A 19,051-nucleotide genomic window follows, 5' to 3' on the forward strand; every position below is an offset into this window, starting at 1 on the left:
AAAGTAATCAATGTCAGGGCATTATCTTTTTTTCACCAAACTTTTAACCTAAATCCAATGACATGGTGACATGTGTTGTTGATTTCACGTTGAATTCACATTAGTTGACAACTCAATACTTCGAAAGTAATAATTCAAAACTAGATGTTGAACTGACATCTGTGCCCAGTAGGCAGAGGCAGTATATAAATTGGCATGGCATATACAAGATTAATATACTCAACAGTTTTGTATGAATTAATTACTTGAGAGGTTTTGAGTCATCTGATTAAATCAGAACTGTTGTATTTCCAACTAAATGCTGGATAAACAGATGACACAGACTCATTTTGCTGCAATATGTTTATTATTAGGCTTTTGAAAGTTGTAAAGGATAGACAGAGATACACACATACAGAGATGATCTGAGTTTTAGTAATACACAACTCTGGGATTATATTTGAATTGTAATGAATATAGAGTTCAATAAAAATTCCATGCATGAATAGTAATAATCCCTCACAATATTATATAGATTGGAATATGTTATCACATACAGAAGGTAATTTTAAGGTACTTTTACGATTTTATGTCGAAATGCTCTAGCCTACAACCAGGACATGAAAGGAACATTTTTATTTTTAAAGGATATTTTGGAGCCATGAGAGTTTATTTGAAAATGAAGCCTCCAAACTTGATATGTACAGGTTTTACATATTTGTTCAGGAGTTTTTTATTCAGCCACACCCTGACTCCTTGACGACACAGTGTTCACCACTAAGCACGTAACCCTTGTCGCAGAGGCAGCCCTCCACACAGACTTTGAAACAGATCTCTGGGACATTGGGATCGGCACAGGTAGCAGGGCAGGCAGTGCCACATAGCTCATAGTGGCTGTGGTATGGGCAAGCCAGGGCTGTTCGAGTTGAGAAAAAACAAACATCACAAATATAGTCCTAATACATTTTGCAAATGCACACGTGGTTCTATCATGTCATTATACACATTTAAGAATGTTTGAGTTCCTAAATGTGATGTTTTGTAATAGCTGAGTACTAACGGCAGTTGGAGGCCTTTCTCCACAGTGGTGAGACTACAGCCCCAGCCTGCTGACATTTGGAAATGTAGTTAGCCAAGGCCTCACACAACACCTCCTGTCGACCCTCATTCAGACACACATCATAGAGGCAGTTTGAGGCAAACTCCTTCACCGGCACTTTCTTATGACACTGTTCAAATGGGCCCCCTCCGTCTGTCATCAAACCACAGTACTGTGGTCCAGTGTAAAGTGCCCGGTCTGCATCTGAGCACGTGGGGCAGTTGCTGTTACAGACGTGCCAGCAGAATGGGTCACTGTCGGCAACACTCCAGGATGCCACCCACGCCGTGGTATTTGCCGAAAGCACACCTGTGGGAGTGGTGAAGTCATCTGCTTTGTTACCATTGTAGTTGCCACAGATGCCACCGAGGTTGTCGTAGTAACTGCTGCTGATGGTCACCATGAAGAAGGCGGTCCAGTCAAAAGTGATCTTCAGGCCGATATCTGTCTGGATGGTCCCTTGGATACCAGACTCTGTGATTCTGATGCTGCCAGACTCCAAACTCACAGGGAGGTCAGACCTAATGCCATCAATCTGAGACAAGAGAGAGATGAGAGGACTTAAAGTGGATGGAGAGCATAGAGGATTCTTACATTCAACTTCAACATGGAAAATCTGTATCAAGTATAACTTGAAGCCACCCACCTCCACTGTCCCTCTTTGGCCACTGAGAATGGTGATCCTGTGACCACTCAGGTCTATGTTGGCTGATTTGAGGAAGGAGCCTTTGGAGTTGACGCGCAGCTCGTTCTTGGTCTGGATGCTGAACTGAGGCAGGGAGGGATCTTTGCCCGTAGATTTCACCAGAATGTAGGAGCAGGTGCCCATGAAGGAGAAGGGCTGGCCGTCGAACGTGCTGTAGTGAGGGTCACCGAACAACCAGCAGGTGGCCTTGGACTGGGCCACACATACCGCCTTATTGTTCATCACCACACAGTTTTCTTTCTCACGGCACTCAGTACCCTCACAGGGGTCTGACAAAATGGGTATTAGAGATGTTAACATATCTTGCTCATTGCAATATCAAAATAGAAACATCAACAAAGTCCATAATTCCACATCCAAATGTACTAACACAAAGCCATATCTGTTTGGTTGCATTATTATTAATGTTTTTTACCTGTGCTGTAGCAGTCCATGACTCCATTCTTCAACCCACATTTCTGACCCTCTTTGCACTGTGAGTTCTTGCAGGTGAATACTCCTGCTGCACAGCTGCAGGTCTCAGAACAGTTATCCAGCATCACAGACTGGCCAGACTGAAAACCAGCAAGACATGTAAATGATTTCATTGAGTGTTTACACTATGGTGGTAACCATAGGACGACTGTAAACAATAAATATAGTGATTGATTATATTATTTGCACTTTATATTTGCAGTTAGCGTAGAACAGATAAAGGCCTTTAATTGTAATAATCCCTTTAGGATACCATTGAGTTTTAGGATATGAAATAAAAATGTACTTGTCAATACACAATAAATCAGTAATCACCTTGTAATAGTGTCCATCAACCACACAGCCACAGTTCTCCAGTAAAACACACTTGCCACCATCAAACACAAATCCATCGTCACACTGGCAGCCCTCCTGGCATAGTGGGCATTTGGGAGACTCACTCAGAGAGCCACAGGTGGAAGAACAGGTGTCGGCACACAACTCATAGTGACTGTTAGCTGGACACGTCAGAGCTAGAGGACAGATGGAAATGGGAGGAGATGCATGTTATCAAAAAACTGAAATCAGCTTCAGCTTCAATTGTTTTTCAGCAGAGCATTAGGTCAGAGAAATATTGCACACTAAGATAAACCAGGATAAGGTAAATCAACTTTCAATATCAAAATTTACTCACGACAAAACTGGTCAGATCTCCAGCTGCTGACAAGGCCACCGGATGCCTGACAGAAAGTCACATATGTCTGTAAGTGGCGGCACAGGGCATCCCCACCCTCTCCCTCCTTCATGCACTCCTCAAAGTGCTCTTGTGGTGGCACAACAGCATGGCATTGGGCAAATGGACCCTTGGTTGACTTTATGATGCTACAAGCCGGCGGGGGTCCACTGGTGGGAGGACACTTCAAGCCACCGTCACATCCTGTCTGACATTTGACCCCTTCCTGAAGCACTAACCACCCCGCTGCAAACTTCTCCACAGACGGCTCCTGCAGCCCACTGGGCAGCAGGAAGTCATCTTCCTTCTTGTCATTATAGTTGCCACAGAGACCACCGGTAACACCTTTGTAAGTGGATGGAAGCTGTATGATGGCGCCAGCAACGGTGTCGTAGGTCACCATCAAGCCAAAGTCTGTTACCACGATGATGTTAATGCCGTTCTGGTAGGCCCTGACCTTTCCATCTCCGAGTGACAGTGGGAGATTTGTTGCAACGTCATCCACCTGGGAAAGGAGGAAAGATTGAAAACATCCGTTTTCTAATCAAGTGTTGCTTTTTAATACTGAAATGAGTAGATCAAGACAGAAAACTACCGTTATTTCCCATATCACTCTGGGAGACATAGATATCTTGTATTTGTAGGCCTGTATTTCAACCCTCCTGGTGACCATTGCATCATCCATCTTGGTCAACTGCTGCACTGACACAACAAACGGAGCCATCGATCCGTCTTTCTCCACAACCTCCGACATTTTGTACACACAGTCCCCGTGTAGGCTGAAGCAGCTGCCATCGAACGAGTGGAATCTTCTGGCCCCGCTCACATGGCAGGTGCCTGTGCTCATGGGTATACAAGCCTGCACCCCGTCTTGGACCTGGCACTTCTCATTGGGACCGCAGGCAAACTTCACATTACACTCCATATGTCCATCCTTTTTACACACACAGCGCTCTTTGCACTGGCCGTTGGGGAAGAACACCTGGCCCATCAGGTAGTATTGGCCTTGGTGAATGCAGCCACATTCAGCCAGCGGCACACACTCGCTGTCGCTCTGTATGAAGCCGTCGTCACAGACACAGCCCTCGGTGCACAGGGAGTTCTCACAGCTCTCAGGCTCATCGAGGCCGCTGCAGGTCTGGGGGCAGCCTGAGGCACACACCTCATAGTGGCTGTTGGCCTTGCAGGAAGATGCTACAACACATTAGGTCAAACATGATACAATTGAATAATGTCGGAACCAGGAGCTGTTAGCTAGACAAGCCACTTCTGACTTATTGTAATGACCATAATTGTTACAGTCGTTGTTTTGAAATACACATCTGATGAGGTGTGTCTGTGCACTACTTACGACAGAAGCTGTCCGACCTCCACTGTTCCACCTTGGCAGGGGCATCCTGGCAGGCAGTGGTGTAGGTGCTGAGGGCGTTACAGAGGGCAGAGGCATGGCCACGGTACAGACACATATCAAACACACAGTCCTCATAGTACTCTGTGGGGTCCACCTTGGCGTGGCAGTCCTTGAACGGACCGTTTTTGTCTGTGATCCTGCCGCAATACTTCCCTGTTTGGTAATCAAGCATCAGGCTGTGGTCACAGGTGGGGCACTTCTTGCCGTCGCAGTCGCTGGAGCAGCCCGGGTCGTTCCCCACTTTCCAGCTGTCCCCGAATACTGTTGGGGTGTTGGCAGGGCTCTTGTCTGGTTTGAGGAGGTCGTCGTTCCGTTGGCCGTTCCAGTTTCCGCAGAGCCCTCCGATGAGGTCTGAGTAGGAGCTGGGGAGGGTTAGGGAGACGTGGCTGTTCCAGTTGAACTTCAGTGTCAGGCCAAATTTGGTCTTCACCACCCCGAAATACCCACTGCGGAAGATGGACAGTTGGCCATCTTCTACATCAAATGGCAAGTTCACGTACTGGTTGTTGACCTGGGAAGAGAGAAAGAAACGTTAATGAAACACGAAGGATGATACTGTCCTGATATTTCCTCTTACATTAAGTAGTACAATCATAAAAGCTCATTGACCAAGTAAACCCGGAATGCAATTATGTCATTCATTTGGAATGGATAACATTTTAAGGTAGCTTACCAATACTTTGCCAGGGTTGTCCCTACTCATGGTGATGATGTTTTTGAAGACAATGATGGTGACTGTTTTTGTATAAGACACTGCCGTGTTCCTCCCCCTATTCTGATTCTTTACAAGCACCTCAAAAGGCGCCAGAGACTTGTCATCTTTGCTGACCAATTTGGAGAGAACGTAAGTACACGTTCCCTGGAAGTCGAACCTCTTGCCATCAAACGTGCGGTAGTGGGGGTCGCCTGAACCTTGGCAAGTGGCATAAGATGTTGGGTAGCAATCTCTCTTACCACTCTGCAGGCCACACATCTCTGACTTCTTGCATGCTGTTGCTTTGCATTCAACCTTGGCTGTTCCTGGATTGCATTCACACTGCTTTGTGCATTTGTCATCTTCCCAGAACTTCATTCCAGACGGGTAGTATCGTCCTTCATATGAGCAGCCACAGCTCTCCTTGGAGACGCATTTGTCTCCACTGAGGACAAAGCCCTTGTTGCATTGACAGGTCTCCACACAGGGTTCCTTGCACTTTGCTTCAGCATCTAGATCTGAACAAGAGGCAGGGCAAGCTGTGCCACACGCCTCGTAGTAGCTGTTTGACGGACATTCCAGTGCTGCAAATGTGAAATGAGAAATAGATTTAAATAATAGTGAAAAGTGCAATCTAAAAATCTGCATGAAATGTCTGGAAAGAGGAAAACTCACAGCATCCAGTGATTGTCCTCCACTCAGGGCTAATTTTGACCCCCTCGGCCAAACAGGCATCATTGTAGCTTTTCATGTTCTCACAGAGGAACTGATAGATGCCTTTATTGATGCAGACGTCATAGACACAGTTGTCCATGAACATGCCTGGGTCCAGGACCTTGTGGCAGCTGGCGAATGGGCCATCTTTTTTGGCCAATAGACCACATAACTTCTCTCCCTTGTATTCCTGTTGGAGAGCCGGAGTGCAGCTAGGACATTCCCCTTGGCAGTCATCATGACAGAACAAGTCGCCGTCTTCAGTTCTCCAGCTCTGGGCAAACTTCACCACTGTGGGTTCCTTGTTACCTTTGGGGTTAGTGAACTCATCATTGCGATCCCCGTTGTAGTTCCCACAGAGCCCACCCAGGGTGCGGAAGTAGCTGCTGGGGACAGTGATGTAGAACTTCATGTTCCAGTCGTACATAACCTTCAGGCCAAAGTTTGTCTTCAGAACAGCATAGCTGCCACTATACACCACTGTTAGGTTTCCCCCAGCTAGGGTCACAGGCAGGTAGACATTCTCACCATTCACCTAAGAAAAGATCAATAAGCATATGGAAAAACCACTCAGTTCACCTCCTGGGTTGACCAAATTTACCATGGAACCAACCCCAATCCTGATCATTTCCCTCTGGTCTCTTGTTACTTACCTCAACCTTCCCTTTATGCGTGCTGATCACAACAGTCAGCCCATAGACCGTGACTGAGACTTTCCTTACGAAAGACACCCTCTTGTTCCCTCTGTGGTTGTTCTTGGTCAGGACAGTGAACGGGATGAGGCCAGGTTCAGATTTAACAATCGTAGCCATGACATAAGAGCAGGTGCCCTGGAAGTCAAATCGCTCTCCATCAAAGGTGAGGTAGTGGGGGTCGCCCACAGCCCTGCAGGTGGCCTTGGACTGGGCCACACATACCGCCTTATTGTTCTTCACCACACAGTTTTCCTTCTCACGGCACTCAGTACCCTCACAGGGGTCTGACAAAATGGGTATTAGAGATGTTAACATATCTTGCTCATTGCAATATCAAAACAGAAACATCAACAAAGTCCAAATTCCACCACCAAATGTACTAACACAAAGCCATATCTGTTTGGTTGCATTATTATTAATGTTTTTTACCTGTGCTGTAGCAGTCCATGACTCCATTCTTCAACCCACATTTCTGACCCTCTTTGCACTGTGAGTTCTTGCAGGTGAATACTCCTGCTGCACAGCTGCAGGTCTCAGAACAGTTGCCAAGCATCACAGACTGGCCAGACTGAAAACCAGCAAAACATGTCAGTGATATCATTGAGTGTTTATACTATGGTGGAAACCATAGGATGATTGTAAACAATAAATATTTACCAAGAATAGAGATTGATTATATATTTTTGCATTTAGCGTAGAACAGATATAGGCCTATAATTGTAATAATGACTTTAGTATATTATTGCATTTCTGGGATATGAAATGGCAATTTTTGTCAATAAATCAGTAATCACCTTGTAATAGTGTCCATCAACCACACAGCCACAGTTCTCCAGTAAAACACACTTGCCACCATCAAACACAAATCCATCGTCACACTGGCAGCCCTCCTGGCATAGTGGGCATTTGGGAGACTCACTCAGAGAGCCACAGGTGGAAGAACAGGTGTCGGCACACAACTCATAGTGACTGTTAGCTGGACACGTCAGAGCTAGAGGACAGATGGAAATGGGAGGAGATGCATGTTATCAAAAAACTGAAATCAGCTTCAGCTTCAATTGTTTTTCAGCAGAGCATTAGGTCAGAGAAATATTGCACACTAAGATAAACCAGGATAAGGTAAATCAACTTTCAATATCAAAATTTACTCACGACAAAACTGGTCAGATCTCCAGCTGCTGACAAGGCCACCGGATGCCTGACAGAAAGTCACATATGTCTGTAAGTGGCGGCACAGGGCATCCCCACCCTCTCCCTCCTTCATGCACTCCTCAAAGTGCTCTTGTGGTGGCACAACAGCATGGCATTGGGCAAATGGACCCTTGGTTGACTTTATGATGCTACAAGCCGGCGGGGGTCCACTGGTGGGAGGACACTTCAAGCCACCGTCACATCCTGTCTGACATTTGACCCCTTCCTGAAGCACTAACCACCCCGCTGCAAACTTCTCCACAGACGGCTCCTGCAGCCCACTGGGCAGCAGGAAGTCATCTTCCTTCTTGTCATTATAGTTGCCACAGAGACCACCGGTAACACCTTTGTAAGTGGATGGAAGCTGTATGATGGCGCCAGCAACGGTGTCGTAGGTCACCATCAAGCCAAAGTCTGTTACCACGATGATGTTAATGCCGTTCTGGTAGGCCCTGACCTTTCCATCTCCGAGTGACAGTGGGAGATTTGTTGCAACGTCATCCACCTGGGAAAGGAGGAAAGATTGAAAACATCCGTTTTCTAATCAAGTGTTGCTTTTTAATACTGAAATGAGTAGATCAAGACAGAAAACTACCGTTATTTCCCATATCACTCTGGGAGACATAGATATCTTGTATTTGTAGGCCTGTATTTCAACCCTCCTGGTGACCATTGCATCATCCATCTTGGTCAACTGCTGCACTGACACAACAAACGGAGCCATCGATCCGTCTTTCTCCACAACCTCCGACATTTTGTACACACAGTCCCCGTGTAGGCTGAAGCAGCTGCCATCGAACGAGTGGAATCTTCTGGCCCCGCTCACATGGCAGGTGCCTGTGCTCATGGGTATACAAGCCTGCACCCCGTCTTGGACCTGGCACTTCTCATTGGGACCGCAGGCAAACTTCACATTACACTCCATATGTCCATCCTTTTTACACACACAGCGCTCTTTGCACTGGCCGTTGGGGAAGAACACCTGGCCCATCAGGTAGTATTGGCCTTGGTGAATGCAGCCACATTCAGCCAGCGGCACACACTCGCTGTCGCTCTGTATGAAGCCGTCGTCACAGACACAGCCCTCGGTGCACAGGGAGTTCTCACAGCTCTCAGGCTCATCGAGGCCGCTGCAGGTCTGGGGGCAGCCTGAGGCACACACCTCATAGTGGCTGTTGGCCTTGCAGGAAGATGCTACAACACATTAGGTCAAACATGATACAATTGAATAATGTCGGAACCAGGAGCTGTTAGCTAGACAAGCCACTTCTGACTTATTGTAATGACCATAATTGTTACAGTCGTTGTTTTGAAATACACATCTGATGAGGTGTGTCTGTGCACTACTTACGACAGAAGCTGTCCGACCTCCACTGTTCCACCTTGGCAGGGGCATCCTGGCAGGCAGTGGTGTAGGTGCTGAGGGCGTTACAGAGGGCAGAGGCATGGCCACGGTACAGACACATATCAAACACACAGTCCTCATAGTACTCTGTGGGGTCCACCTTGGCGTGGCAGTGCTTGAACGGACCGTTTTTGTCTGTGATCCTGCCGCAATACTTCCCTGTTTGGTAATCAAGCATCAGGCTGTGGTCACAGGTGGGGCACTTCTTGCCGTCGCAGTCGCTGGAGCAGCCAGGGTCGTTCCCCACTTTCCAGCTGTCCCCAAATACTGTTGGGGTGTTGGCAGGGCTCTTGTCTGGTTTGAGGAGGTCGTCGTTCCGTTGGCCGTTCCAGTTTCCGCAGAGCCCTCCGATGAGGTCTGAGTAGGAGCTGGGGAGGGTTAGGGAGACGTGGCTGTTCCAGTTGAACTTCAGTGTCAGGCCAAATTTGGTCTTCACCACCCCGAAATACCCACTGCGGAAGATGGACAGTTGACCATCTTCTACATCAAATGGCAAGTTCACGTACTGGTTGTTGACCTGGGAAGAGAGAAAGAAACGTTAATGAAACACGAAGGATGATACTGTCCTGATATTTCCTCTTACATTAAGTAGTATAATCATAAAAGCTCATTGACCAAGTAAACCCGGAATGCAATTATGTCATTCATTTGGAATGGATAACATTTTAAGGTAGCTTACCAATACTTTGCCAGGGTTGTCCCTACTCATGGTGATGATGTTTTTGAAGACAATGATGGTGACTGTTTTTGTATAAGACACTGCCGTGTTCCTCCCCCTATTCTGATTCTTTACAAGCACCTCAAAAGGCGCCAGAGACTTGTCATCTTTGCTGACCAATTTGGAGAGAACGTAAGTACACGTTCCCTGGAAGTCGAACCTCTTGCCATCAAACGTGCGGTAGTGGGGGTCGCCTGAACCTTGGCAAGTGGCATAAGATGTTGGGTAGCAATCTCTCTTACCACTCTGCAGGCCACACATCTCTGACTTCTTGCATGCTGTTGCTTTGCATTCAACCTTGGCTGTTCCTGGATTGCATTCACACTGCTTTGTGCATTTGTCATCTTCCCAGAACTTCATTCCAGACGGGTAGTATCGTCCTTCATATGAGCAGCCACAGCTCTCCTTGGAGACGCATTTGTCTCCACTGAGGACAAAGCCCTTGTTGCATTGACAGGTCTCCACACAGGGTTCCTTGCACTTTGCTTCAGCATCTAGATCTGAACAAGAGGCAGGGCAAGCTGTGCCACACGCCTCGTAGTAGCTGTTTGACGGACATTCCAGTGCTGCAAATGTGAAATGAGAAATAGATTTAAATAACACTGAAAAGTGCAATCTAAAATTCTGCATGAAATGTCTGGAAAGAGGAAAACTCACAGCATCCAGTGATTGTCCTCCACTCAGGACTAATTTTGACCCCCTCGGCCAAACAGGCATCATTGTAGCTTTTCATGTTCTCACAGAGGAACTGATAGATGCCTTTATTGATGCAGACGTCATAGACACAGTTGTCCATGAACATGCCTGGGTCCAGGACCTTGTGGCAGCTGGCGAATGGGCCATCTTTTTTGGCCAATAGACCACATAACTTCTCTCCCTTGTATTCCTGTTGGAGAGCCGGAGTGCAGCTAGGACATTCCCCTTGGCAGTCATCATGACAGAACAAGTCGCCGTCTTCAGTTCTCCAGCTCTGGGCAAACTTCACCACTGTGGGTTCCTTGTTACCTTTGGGGTTAGTGAACTCATCATTGCGATCCCCGTTGTAGTTCCCACAGAGCCCACCCAGGGTGCGGAAGTAGCTGCTGGGGACAGTGATGTAGAACTTCATGTTCCAGTCGTACATAACCTTCAGGCCAAAGTTTGTCTTCAGAACAGCATAGCTGCCACTATACACCACCGTTAGGTTTCCCCCGGCTAGGGTCACAGGCAGGTAGACATTCTCACCATTCACCTAAGAAATGATCAATAAGCATATGGAAAAACCACTCAGTTCACCTCCTGGAATGACCAAATTTACCATGGAACCAACCCCAATCCTGATCATTTCCCTCTGGTCTCTTGTTACTTACCTCAACCTTCCCTTTATGCGTGCTGATCACAACAGTCAGCCCATAGACCGTGACTGAGACTTTCCTTACGAAAGACACCCTCTTGTTCCCTCTGTGGTTGTTCTTGGTCAGGACAGTGAACGGGATGAGGCCAGGTTCAGATTTAACAACCGTGGCCATGACATAAGAGCAGGTGCCCTGGAAGTCAAATCGCTCCCCATCAAAGGTGAGGTAGTGGGGGTCGCCCACAGCCCTGCAGGTGGCCTTGGACTGGGCTACACAAACTCCCTTTGTACATTCTTCCTTTTCTCTGCATTTGATGTTCTCACAGGGGTCTGGTGGTGGAGTGGGTGGTGCAGTGCCTGATGGAGTACAGAAGCAACATTCAAGAATAACACTAGTTTTCATGCAGTGCATTTGTTGTGTTGCATTTTGTTTTATTGTGTTGCGTAGAATTGCAATGTGTTGCGTTGCATTGGGTTGTTGAAGAGTTGACCTCTTTAACAGGGGAGGTGTGGAGGGGCAGTTGATAGGCCAGTTAAGTGGAAGTATCAATTAAACAGCGTACCTTTGGAACATACTCCTGTTGTAGCGTAGCCGTCTCTTGGCATGCCACCATAAACGTAAACAGCCATGAGTGAGTCGCCTTTGATAGAGAAATGCTGTTGCTGCTCTCCCAATGGAATATTGACCCACATGTACTTAGGGTCTGAGTTGAATGATGTCCATTGGAGAGATTTCACACAATTATTTTTCTCACAGACTTTAACGGTTTTGATCCCTTCCCCCTCGGAGACAATGACCAATGTGCTCTCGAATTTGCTCTGCGTGTCCACCGACCACTCGTTGGCTAGATCAGACGTTGGGAGGATGTTGGTGAGGAACGGATCGTAGGGCTTGTTGTTGCTGAAGTACATCACCATGACCTTCTTATCACTTTTGATGATCAGCGGATATTTGGGTTGGACAGAAACCACATACACCTGCCCCTCATTCAGCTCTTTAGCAGTGGATACCTTTCCCTCAAAGATCTTCACTAGAGTGTTGTCCTCTGAGGCCACAATGTTGACAAAGTCTGTTGATTGGGTCATGTGCATGGAAGGAACCAGGTAATTGGTGGAGAGGCTCTGTACTGGTAGCAGTTGTTCGTAGACGTGATTGCAGCGGCCTCCATCTGCAATGCACTCGTGTCCCCCCAGTACTGCCACAGGGTGCTTAGCTTTTACCCTGGTCCCAGTGAAAGTGGTGTAGCTTTGGTAGAGGTAGACCTGGTATGGTTCCATGGTAACAATCATCGCCTTTCTTTGCTTCCAGGGATCCACGCCACTGAGATTCATGTTGGAGACAGGGATGATCGTGATCTTGTTGGGCTCTTTGCCGTTGATAATAGACATAAGCTTGTGCATGTTGCTTGGACCCCCTACAGGGGTGAAGGCCACATAGTCAGTACCCAGCTGGTCAGTCGGGAAGACCACACTGCTGTCTCCGGTCGAGAACTTGTAGTTGAAGGCCACCACCGAGATGTCAGCGTTGGAGGTGACCTGCACTGTTTTGGTGGAAGCTCCTGGACCCCCAATTTCAGCGGTACCAGGTATGGCGATCCATTTGGTGTTCTGTTTCTCTATTTTCACTGAGGTCGAGAAGCCGATTGCATTGACCTGAATTTGAACAATGGCTGGATAATCCTGTGTGGTTATGGCCAGTTGAAGACTCTGATCATCATGGTAGCTCAGCAAATAGTTAGGCATAAAGGCAGTAATGAACTCCCGCCCCACTGGGCATGATCCGCTGACCACTAAAACATAAAGGAAGAAAGACAATTTTACAGATGAGCACCTGCATTCTTTTCGCAACCATTTGACGAATGTAATATCAGTTTAATAATGAAACATATACTATAGCTTAATTAAGTACAGTACAATTGTCTTGCTCCGACTGCTCTTGCTGAATTCACTGACTGTCAAGTGTCAATTTAGTAAGGCACAAAATAATTTGTTTTTGCTTGAATGACATGACCTTATACAAATGTTTGTGTACATAACAATACACATGCTGTCGCTTCCCCCTGTATAGCTTTCTAACCAGTATTACATGTCTTTATAGTGTGCCCTGCAGAACAAACAACATAAATGTACTATCTAATTAGAGGAGTCTAGAAATATTTAATTTGCCAAGCTACGGTACAGTATTTGTTTACTCATAATGTTAGATAATAATAAATGATCAACTTGTTCAATGCTGGCAGTGATTACATGACATGGAATATTGAAAGGTAAACTGTGATTCTTACCTATGAATAGGGTGACAGCCACAAAAAGCAGGAAAGTTTTCCCCATGGCTGGAAACCAAAATGCACAGTCAACGAATGATATGGAAAAAAATTGAAAATGGATGTAAAAACAAAAACAGTTTTGGTTAGATTAGATTATAGAGTAGCTACTGACAGGAGAGAAAACAAGTGGAATTAATATTGAAGGCATTTACTTTAATTCGTTAATATCCATCAATAAATTACATACACAAAAATAATGTGATTACTATGCACTAATACATTGTACATGCATCTACAAAGACAGGAAATAGTTTATTTCAATTCACTTTCAGCTTCGTAATAATTTGGTCTTCAACTGATACTATTCACAATATTTCTAATAAAAATACTGACTTAATGTCCATACTTTACCTGCTGGTGGGACCATGAAGGATATAACAGACAGGGAGGGATGAGAGGGTGTCTTATATTGTGAAGAGGTTGGATAAAAAATAACACATCCTTGCCAAAATATTTAATTACCGTACTTATTAAGTCAACATAGCGTATATATGACTGTAATGCATATATTGACAACTTCGCGTCTTTTGTTTCAATCTAACCAAAACATTTACATAGGCTTTGTCACGTCTACTCCCACTCCTCCCCTCCGGCGTTTGCAGTCACCAATATACTAACCACTGGTCCTGGGATCCTTCATTATGCACACCTGGCATCCATCATTATGTGCACTTCCAGATCATTAGGATACTCACCTGGACTCCATTACCTGGCATTGTTCCTGTGTTCATGCCTTATCGCCACTGTTATGCTGTCTCATTTCATGTTTCTTGTTTTATTAAATGTTTCACCTGCACCTGCTTCTCGACTCACAGCGTCTACTTTTGTCGCACACACCCTGATCTGTTTCACCTGTCTTTGTGCTTGTCTCCAATCCCCTCCAGGGATTACCCATCTTCCCTGTTATCCCCAGTGTGTTTATAGCTATGTTCGTTTGTTGCCAGTTTGTTTTGTTTCGTGAAACCTACCAGTGTTTTCCATCTTGCTCCTGTCTGTTCTAGTTTTCACAGTTTTGACCTTTCTGCCCGCTTTGATCCTGAGACTGCCTGCCGTTCTGTACCTTTCCACACCACACTGGATTACTGACCCCTGCCTGCTCTGATCCTGAGACTGCCTGCCGTTCTGGATCTTTTGCACCCTGTCTGGATTACTGACCTATGCCTGCCCTTGACCTGTTGTTTGCCTGCCCCTGTACTAGTAATAAACTTTTGTTCCTTCGACAATGTCTGCATCTGGGTCTTACCTGAAAGGTGATAGTACCAACTGGCCATGACTGACCCAGCAGACTCAGACCAGCTCCACAATACTGTCTCCCTGCAAGGAGCTACCATTGGACGACACGAGGAGTTACTGCAATGTCTTATGGAGGAACTCCATACCCTGGCAGAATGCCATGACCAGGCAATCGATACTTTGCTGGAGCAATTCCGCGGGTCACACCCGTAATCTCCCAGTCTACCTCAGTGTCACGAGAACCCTGCTTACCTCCTCGGAGCGCTACGCTGGATATTCTGGAACCTGCCAGGCCTTTGTCTCCCAGTGCTCCCTCATTTTCGAGCCTTCTTCGTTCCCTTCAGACCACTCGAGGATGGCGTACATCATAACGCTAACGTCCAGGAGGGCACTCGCTTGGGCTATGGCGGTGTGGGAGCAACAGTCTAGAGGAGTTTCGGAAGGTATCTGATTCTCCGTTGTCCTGCTCGTAAGCTGCTCCAGCTATGACAACACTCTTGTAGTGTAGCAGACTATGCAGTGGATTTTCGCATATTGGCGGCTGAGAGTGCATGGAACCCGCAAGCATTGTTCGACATGTTCCTTCACGGATTATCGGAGGTGGTCAAAGATGAGCTTACAGCCCGGGAGCTGCCCATGCACTTTGACTCCCTCATAGCCTTGACCATCCTGTGACCTTTCGCCCTCGATTCCCACCTCGCCTCTGAAGAATCCCGGAGACCCCCAAATTCTACATGTCCGAGTGAACCCGACGTCATCTGAGTTCTCTCGGGAATCACCGAGGGGTGCCGAATCGCCTACATCGAGTCCAAGCACCTGAGCAGGGCGAGATTGACTCCGGCTGAGTGCATACGCCGACTCAACACCCAGAGCTGTCCGTATTGTGGAGCTACGGGACATTCTGTAGCCACCTGTCCATTAAAAAAAACAGACTGATCAAGAAGGAGTGAGTACTCTGGTGGGCCTTATGGAGAACTTTTCCTCTCCCCTCACTCGCAGCCCTTTCCATGCCATCCTGCTGTGGGGGAACCAGTCGAAATCTCTCCGGGTACTCATCCACTCTGGGGCCGATGAGAGTTTTTTGGACGCTACCCTGGCATCCGAGCTGGGCATCCCCACTCAGCCCTCTCCATTTCCATGGACGTTAGAGCGCTCTATAGGCCACAAAACCACCCCCATCAACCCACGTGTGTCAGGGAACCACAGCGAGAATATCCAATTCCTGCTCATTTATAAGTTTCCTCAGGTTCCCGTGGTATTGGGATTCTCCTGGCTCCAGCGACTCAATCCCCTCATTGACTGGTCCGCGGGTGCCATCATGGGCTGGAGCCCATTCTGCCACACCCATTGCCTGAAGTTAGCGCAGCCCGCCCCGGGACATATTCCTGAGGGCTCGGAAGTTGCCCCAGACCTCTCCGCCATTCCTGTGGTGTACCAGGACCTCCAGGAGGTGTTCAGAAAGGCCCTGGCCACTTCGCTTCCACCGCACCGACCATATGACTGTGGGATTGACCTTCTCCCAGGCACCACTCAGCCCCAGGGACGACTGTACTCTCTGTCGGGTCCGGAGACAAAGGCTATGGAGACCTAAATTGAGGACTCCCTAGACGCAGGGTTCATCCGTCCTTCTGCCTCCCCCGCCGGCGCAGGGTTGTCAACGACATCACGGGGAAGAACCGCTACCCGCTACTCCTCATCTCCTTGGCCTTCGAGCCGCTCCAGGGGGCCACCGTGTTCTCCAAGCTGGACCTACGGAACGCCTACCACCTGGTGCAGATACGGGAAGGATACGAGTGGAAGACTTCAACACGGCCAGCGGTCACTACGAGTATCTGGTCATGTCATTTGGCCTTACCAACGCCCCTGCTGTGTTCCAGGTTCTGGTTAATGATGTTTTCCGCAACATGTTGAATTGGTTCGTCTTCGTCTACCTCGATGACATCCTCGTCTTCTCCCACTCCACCCAAGAACACATGGTCTATGTCGAACAGGTTCTCCAATGCCTCCTGGAGAACCAGCTTTTTGTAAAAGCAGAGAAGTGCGAATTCCATCACTCCACCATCCCCTTCCTGGGTTACATCATCACTGCATGGAGTGTACAGATGGATCCCAGGAACGTCAAAGAGGTGATGGATTGGCCCCAGCCTAAGTCCAGGGTACAGCTGCAACATTTCCTGGGATTCGCCAACTTTTATCGTCGCTTTATCCGGGGTTACAGCAGCCTGGCTTCCCCCTTGTCTGCACTCACCTCTCCCAAGGTTCCATTCACATGGTCCCCAGCTGCTGACCAGGATCGCAAACACCACTTCACCACAGCTCCCATCTTGGTGTATCCTGATCCGTCCCGCCAGTTCGTGGTGGAGGCCGATGCTTTGGATGTCGGTGTGGGGGCTGTCCTGTCCCAGCGGTCTGGCCTGGACCTCAAGTTACATCCCTGCGGCTTCTTCTCCCACCGCCTCAACGCCATGGAGAGGACCTACAATGTGGGGAATCGTGAGCTTCTCGCGGTGAAGACGGTGTTGGAGGAGTGGAGGCACTGGCTGGAGGGGGCGGAACATCTGTTCATTGTGTGGACCGACCACAAAAACCTGGAATATATCCGCACCGCCAAACGCCTCAATTCCAGGCAAGCTAGATGGGTCCTGCTGTTCACTCAGTTAAACTTCTCCCTCTCATACCGGCCGGGATCCAAGAATGTCAAGCAGTCACGCCGCTATAGCCCCACGGCTACAACCCCAGAAACCGAGACCATCCTTCCCAGCTCGTGCCTGAAGACGGCACTCAGCTGCGGAATAGGGAAGCATGTTCGTGAGGCGCAGCGTTCCAAGCCGACCCCTGGTGGGTGCCCAGATAACCGGTTGTTTGTTCCTGACACGGGCCACCCCTCGTTCCTGGAGTGGACCCACTCCTCCAGGCTTGTTTTCCACCCGGGCTCCTGTCGGACCCTTGCCTTTGTGTGACAACACTTTTGGTGCCTACCGTGGTTCCTGACATCTCAGCCTTCGTCGTCGCATGCACAATCTGTGCACAGAACAAGACTCCGGCTGGTCTCCTTCAACTTCTACCTGTCCCTCACCATCCCTGGTCTCACATATCCCTGGACTTTGTCACGTGTCTCCACTGTCTGATGGCAACACCACCATCCTGACCTTAGTGGATCGGTTTTCCAAAGCCGCCCACTTCCTTCCTCTCCCCAAGCTACCCTTCTGGAAGGCGTTCTGCTCACTCATTGGGTCGTCGGCCAGCCTGTACTCCAGTTTCCACCCCAGTCCAACGGCAACTCGGAGCGAGCCAACCAAGACCTGGAGACGACTCTGCTCTGTCTGGTCTCCGCCAACCCCTCACCTGGAGTTAGCAACTAGTGGGGGTCGAAAACACCCGCAACACCCTTCCTTGCTCTGCCATGCCGCTGTCGTTGTACCTGGAAGAGAGCCCAGTCGAGACCTTCTCAAGACCACCTCCAGGTATTCGATGACAAGCGGATCGCCACCGGACCCTGGCTCCCCGGTATCGTCTCGGGCAGAAGGTATGGCTGTCCACCCGGGATCTGCCCCTCCGGGTGGAATCTTGCAAACTCTCTCCCCGGTTTATCGACCCTTTCCCCATCTCCAAGGTCATTAGCCCCTCTGCTGTTCGTCTTCTGTTGCCACGCACCCTCCGTATACATCCCCCTTTTCATTTGTCCAGAATTAGACCCGTGTCTCACAGCCCTTTGTCTCCTCAACCTCACCTTGGACGCACTCATTGCAATGGTCATCCGTCTGGATAACCTACATTGGGGGAGTGGGCGGTACTCTCATTGCTTTTCTCCCTACCTCAGTGAACACTCGGAATCAGAGCCTGAACCCATGGAGGTAGGGATCACACAGAAAGAAATATGTTCAATAGGAAACCGATTTTAGCAGGTGCGTAATGAATTTCCAAGACTTTGTCCCTCTACTAAAACTGATATTTCTTATTCGTTTTTGAAGTTAAAAGCCTGGACATAGACTGCTGACACCCTGTGGAAGCCATAGGAATTGCATCCAGGGAGCTAATTTTCAATATGACTTTTCTCTTTCATTTTTAAGAGGATGGTCGCTCCAGAAAAAACATTCTGGTTGGTTTTTCTTTGGATTTTCTCCTACCATATCTATTGTGTTATATTCTCCTACATTATTTTAACATTTCTACAAACTTCAAAGTGTTTTCTTTCCAATGGTACCAATTATATGCATATCCTGGCTTCAGGGCCTGAGCTACAGGCAGTTTACTTTGGACACGTCATTCAGACAGGAAGTGGAGACAAAAGGGGCCTAGACCTTCCACTCTCCTATCCTTTGCCGGTTCAAACCCTTGATAGTCGGCCCTTAGGATCCGG

General features: G+C 48.0%; 2 protein-coding genes across 2 annotated transcripts; both read right to left on the reverse strand.

The window, feature by feature from the left end:
* Positions 1-337: 337 nt before the first annotated feature.
* LOC129837374 (IgGFc-binding protein-like) lies at positions 338-3,470 on the reverse strand. The gene is made up of 5 exons (XM_055903494.1): positions 2,932-3,470; positions 2,574-2,770; positions 2,200-2,338; positions 1,725-2,053; positions 338-1,613 (listed from the first exon to the last, which is right to left on the reverse strand). The coding sequence occupies exons 1-5, from the start codon at positions 3,371-3,373 to the stop codon at positions 1,035-1,037; spliced, it is 1,686 nt and encodes a 561-aa protein (XP_055759469.1). The 5' UTR covers positions 3,374-3,470; the 3' UTR covers positions 338-1,034.
* Positions 3,471-3,514: 44 nt separating this feature from the next.
* On the reverse strand, positions 3,515-15,259 carry LOC129837138 (IgGFc-binding protein-like). Its single transcript, XM_055903049.1, has 15 exons — positions 15,070-15,259; positions 11,695-12,921; positions 11,148-11,488; positions 10,456-11,029; positions 9,760-10,364; positions 9,027-9,597; positions 8,271-8,869; positions 7,637-8,180; positions 7,279-7,475; positions 6,914-7,052; positions 6,443-6,768; positions 5,751-6,324; positions 5,055-5,659; positions 4,322-4,892; positions 3,515-4,164 (listed from the first exon to the last, which is right to left on the reverse strand). Exons 1-15 carry the CDS (start codon positions 15,257-15,259, stop codon positions 3,515-3,517), a joined length of 7,713 nt encoding a protein of 2,570 aa, XP_055759024.1.
* Between the last annotated feature and the right edge of the window lie 3,792 nt (positions 15,260-19,051).

Source organism: Salvelinus fontinalis, chromosome 38 (assembly GCF_029448725.1).
Source record: "Salvelinus fontinalis isolate EN_2023a chromosome 38, ASM2944872v1, whole genome shotgun sequence".
NCBI lineage: Eukaryota > Metazoa > Chordata > Actinopteri > Salmoniformes > Salmonidae > Salvelinus > Salvelinus fontinalis.

Bases quoted from the DNA above. Each gene is read 5' to 3' on its own strand.
- LOC129837138 (XM_055903049.1), bottom strand. From the start codon at position 15,259: ATGCTTGCGGGTTCCATGCACTCTCAGCCGCCAATATGCGAAAATCCA. The intron at 7,476-7,636 runs GTGAGTAAATTT...TCTGTCCTCTAG, and splicing joins GAGATCTGACCAGTTTTGTC to CTCTGACGTGTCCAGCTAAC. The intron at 7,053-7,278 runs GTGATTACTGAT...GCTGGTTTTCAG, and splicing joins TTGATGGACACTATTACAAG to TCTGGCCAGTCTGTGATGCT.
- LOC129837374 (XM_055903494.1), bottom strand. From the start codon at position 3,373: ATGGTGACCTACGACACCGTTGCTGGCGCCATCATACAGCTTCCATCC. The intron at 2,771-2,931 runs GTGAGTAAATTT...TCTGTCCTCTAG, and splicing joins GAGATCTGACCAGTTTTGTC to CTCTGACGTGTCCAGCTAAC. The intron at 1,614-1,724 runs GTGGGTGGCTTC...CTCTTGTCTCAG, and splicing joins GCCAAAGAGGGACAGTGGAG to ATTGATGGCATTAGGTCTGA.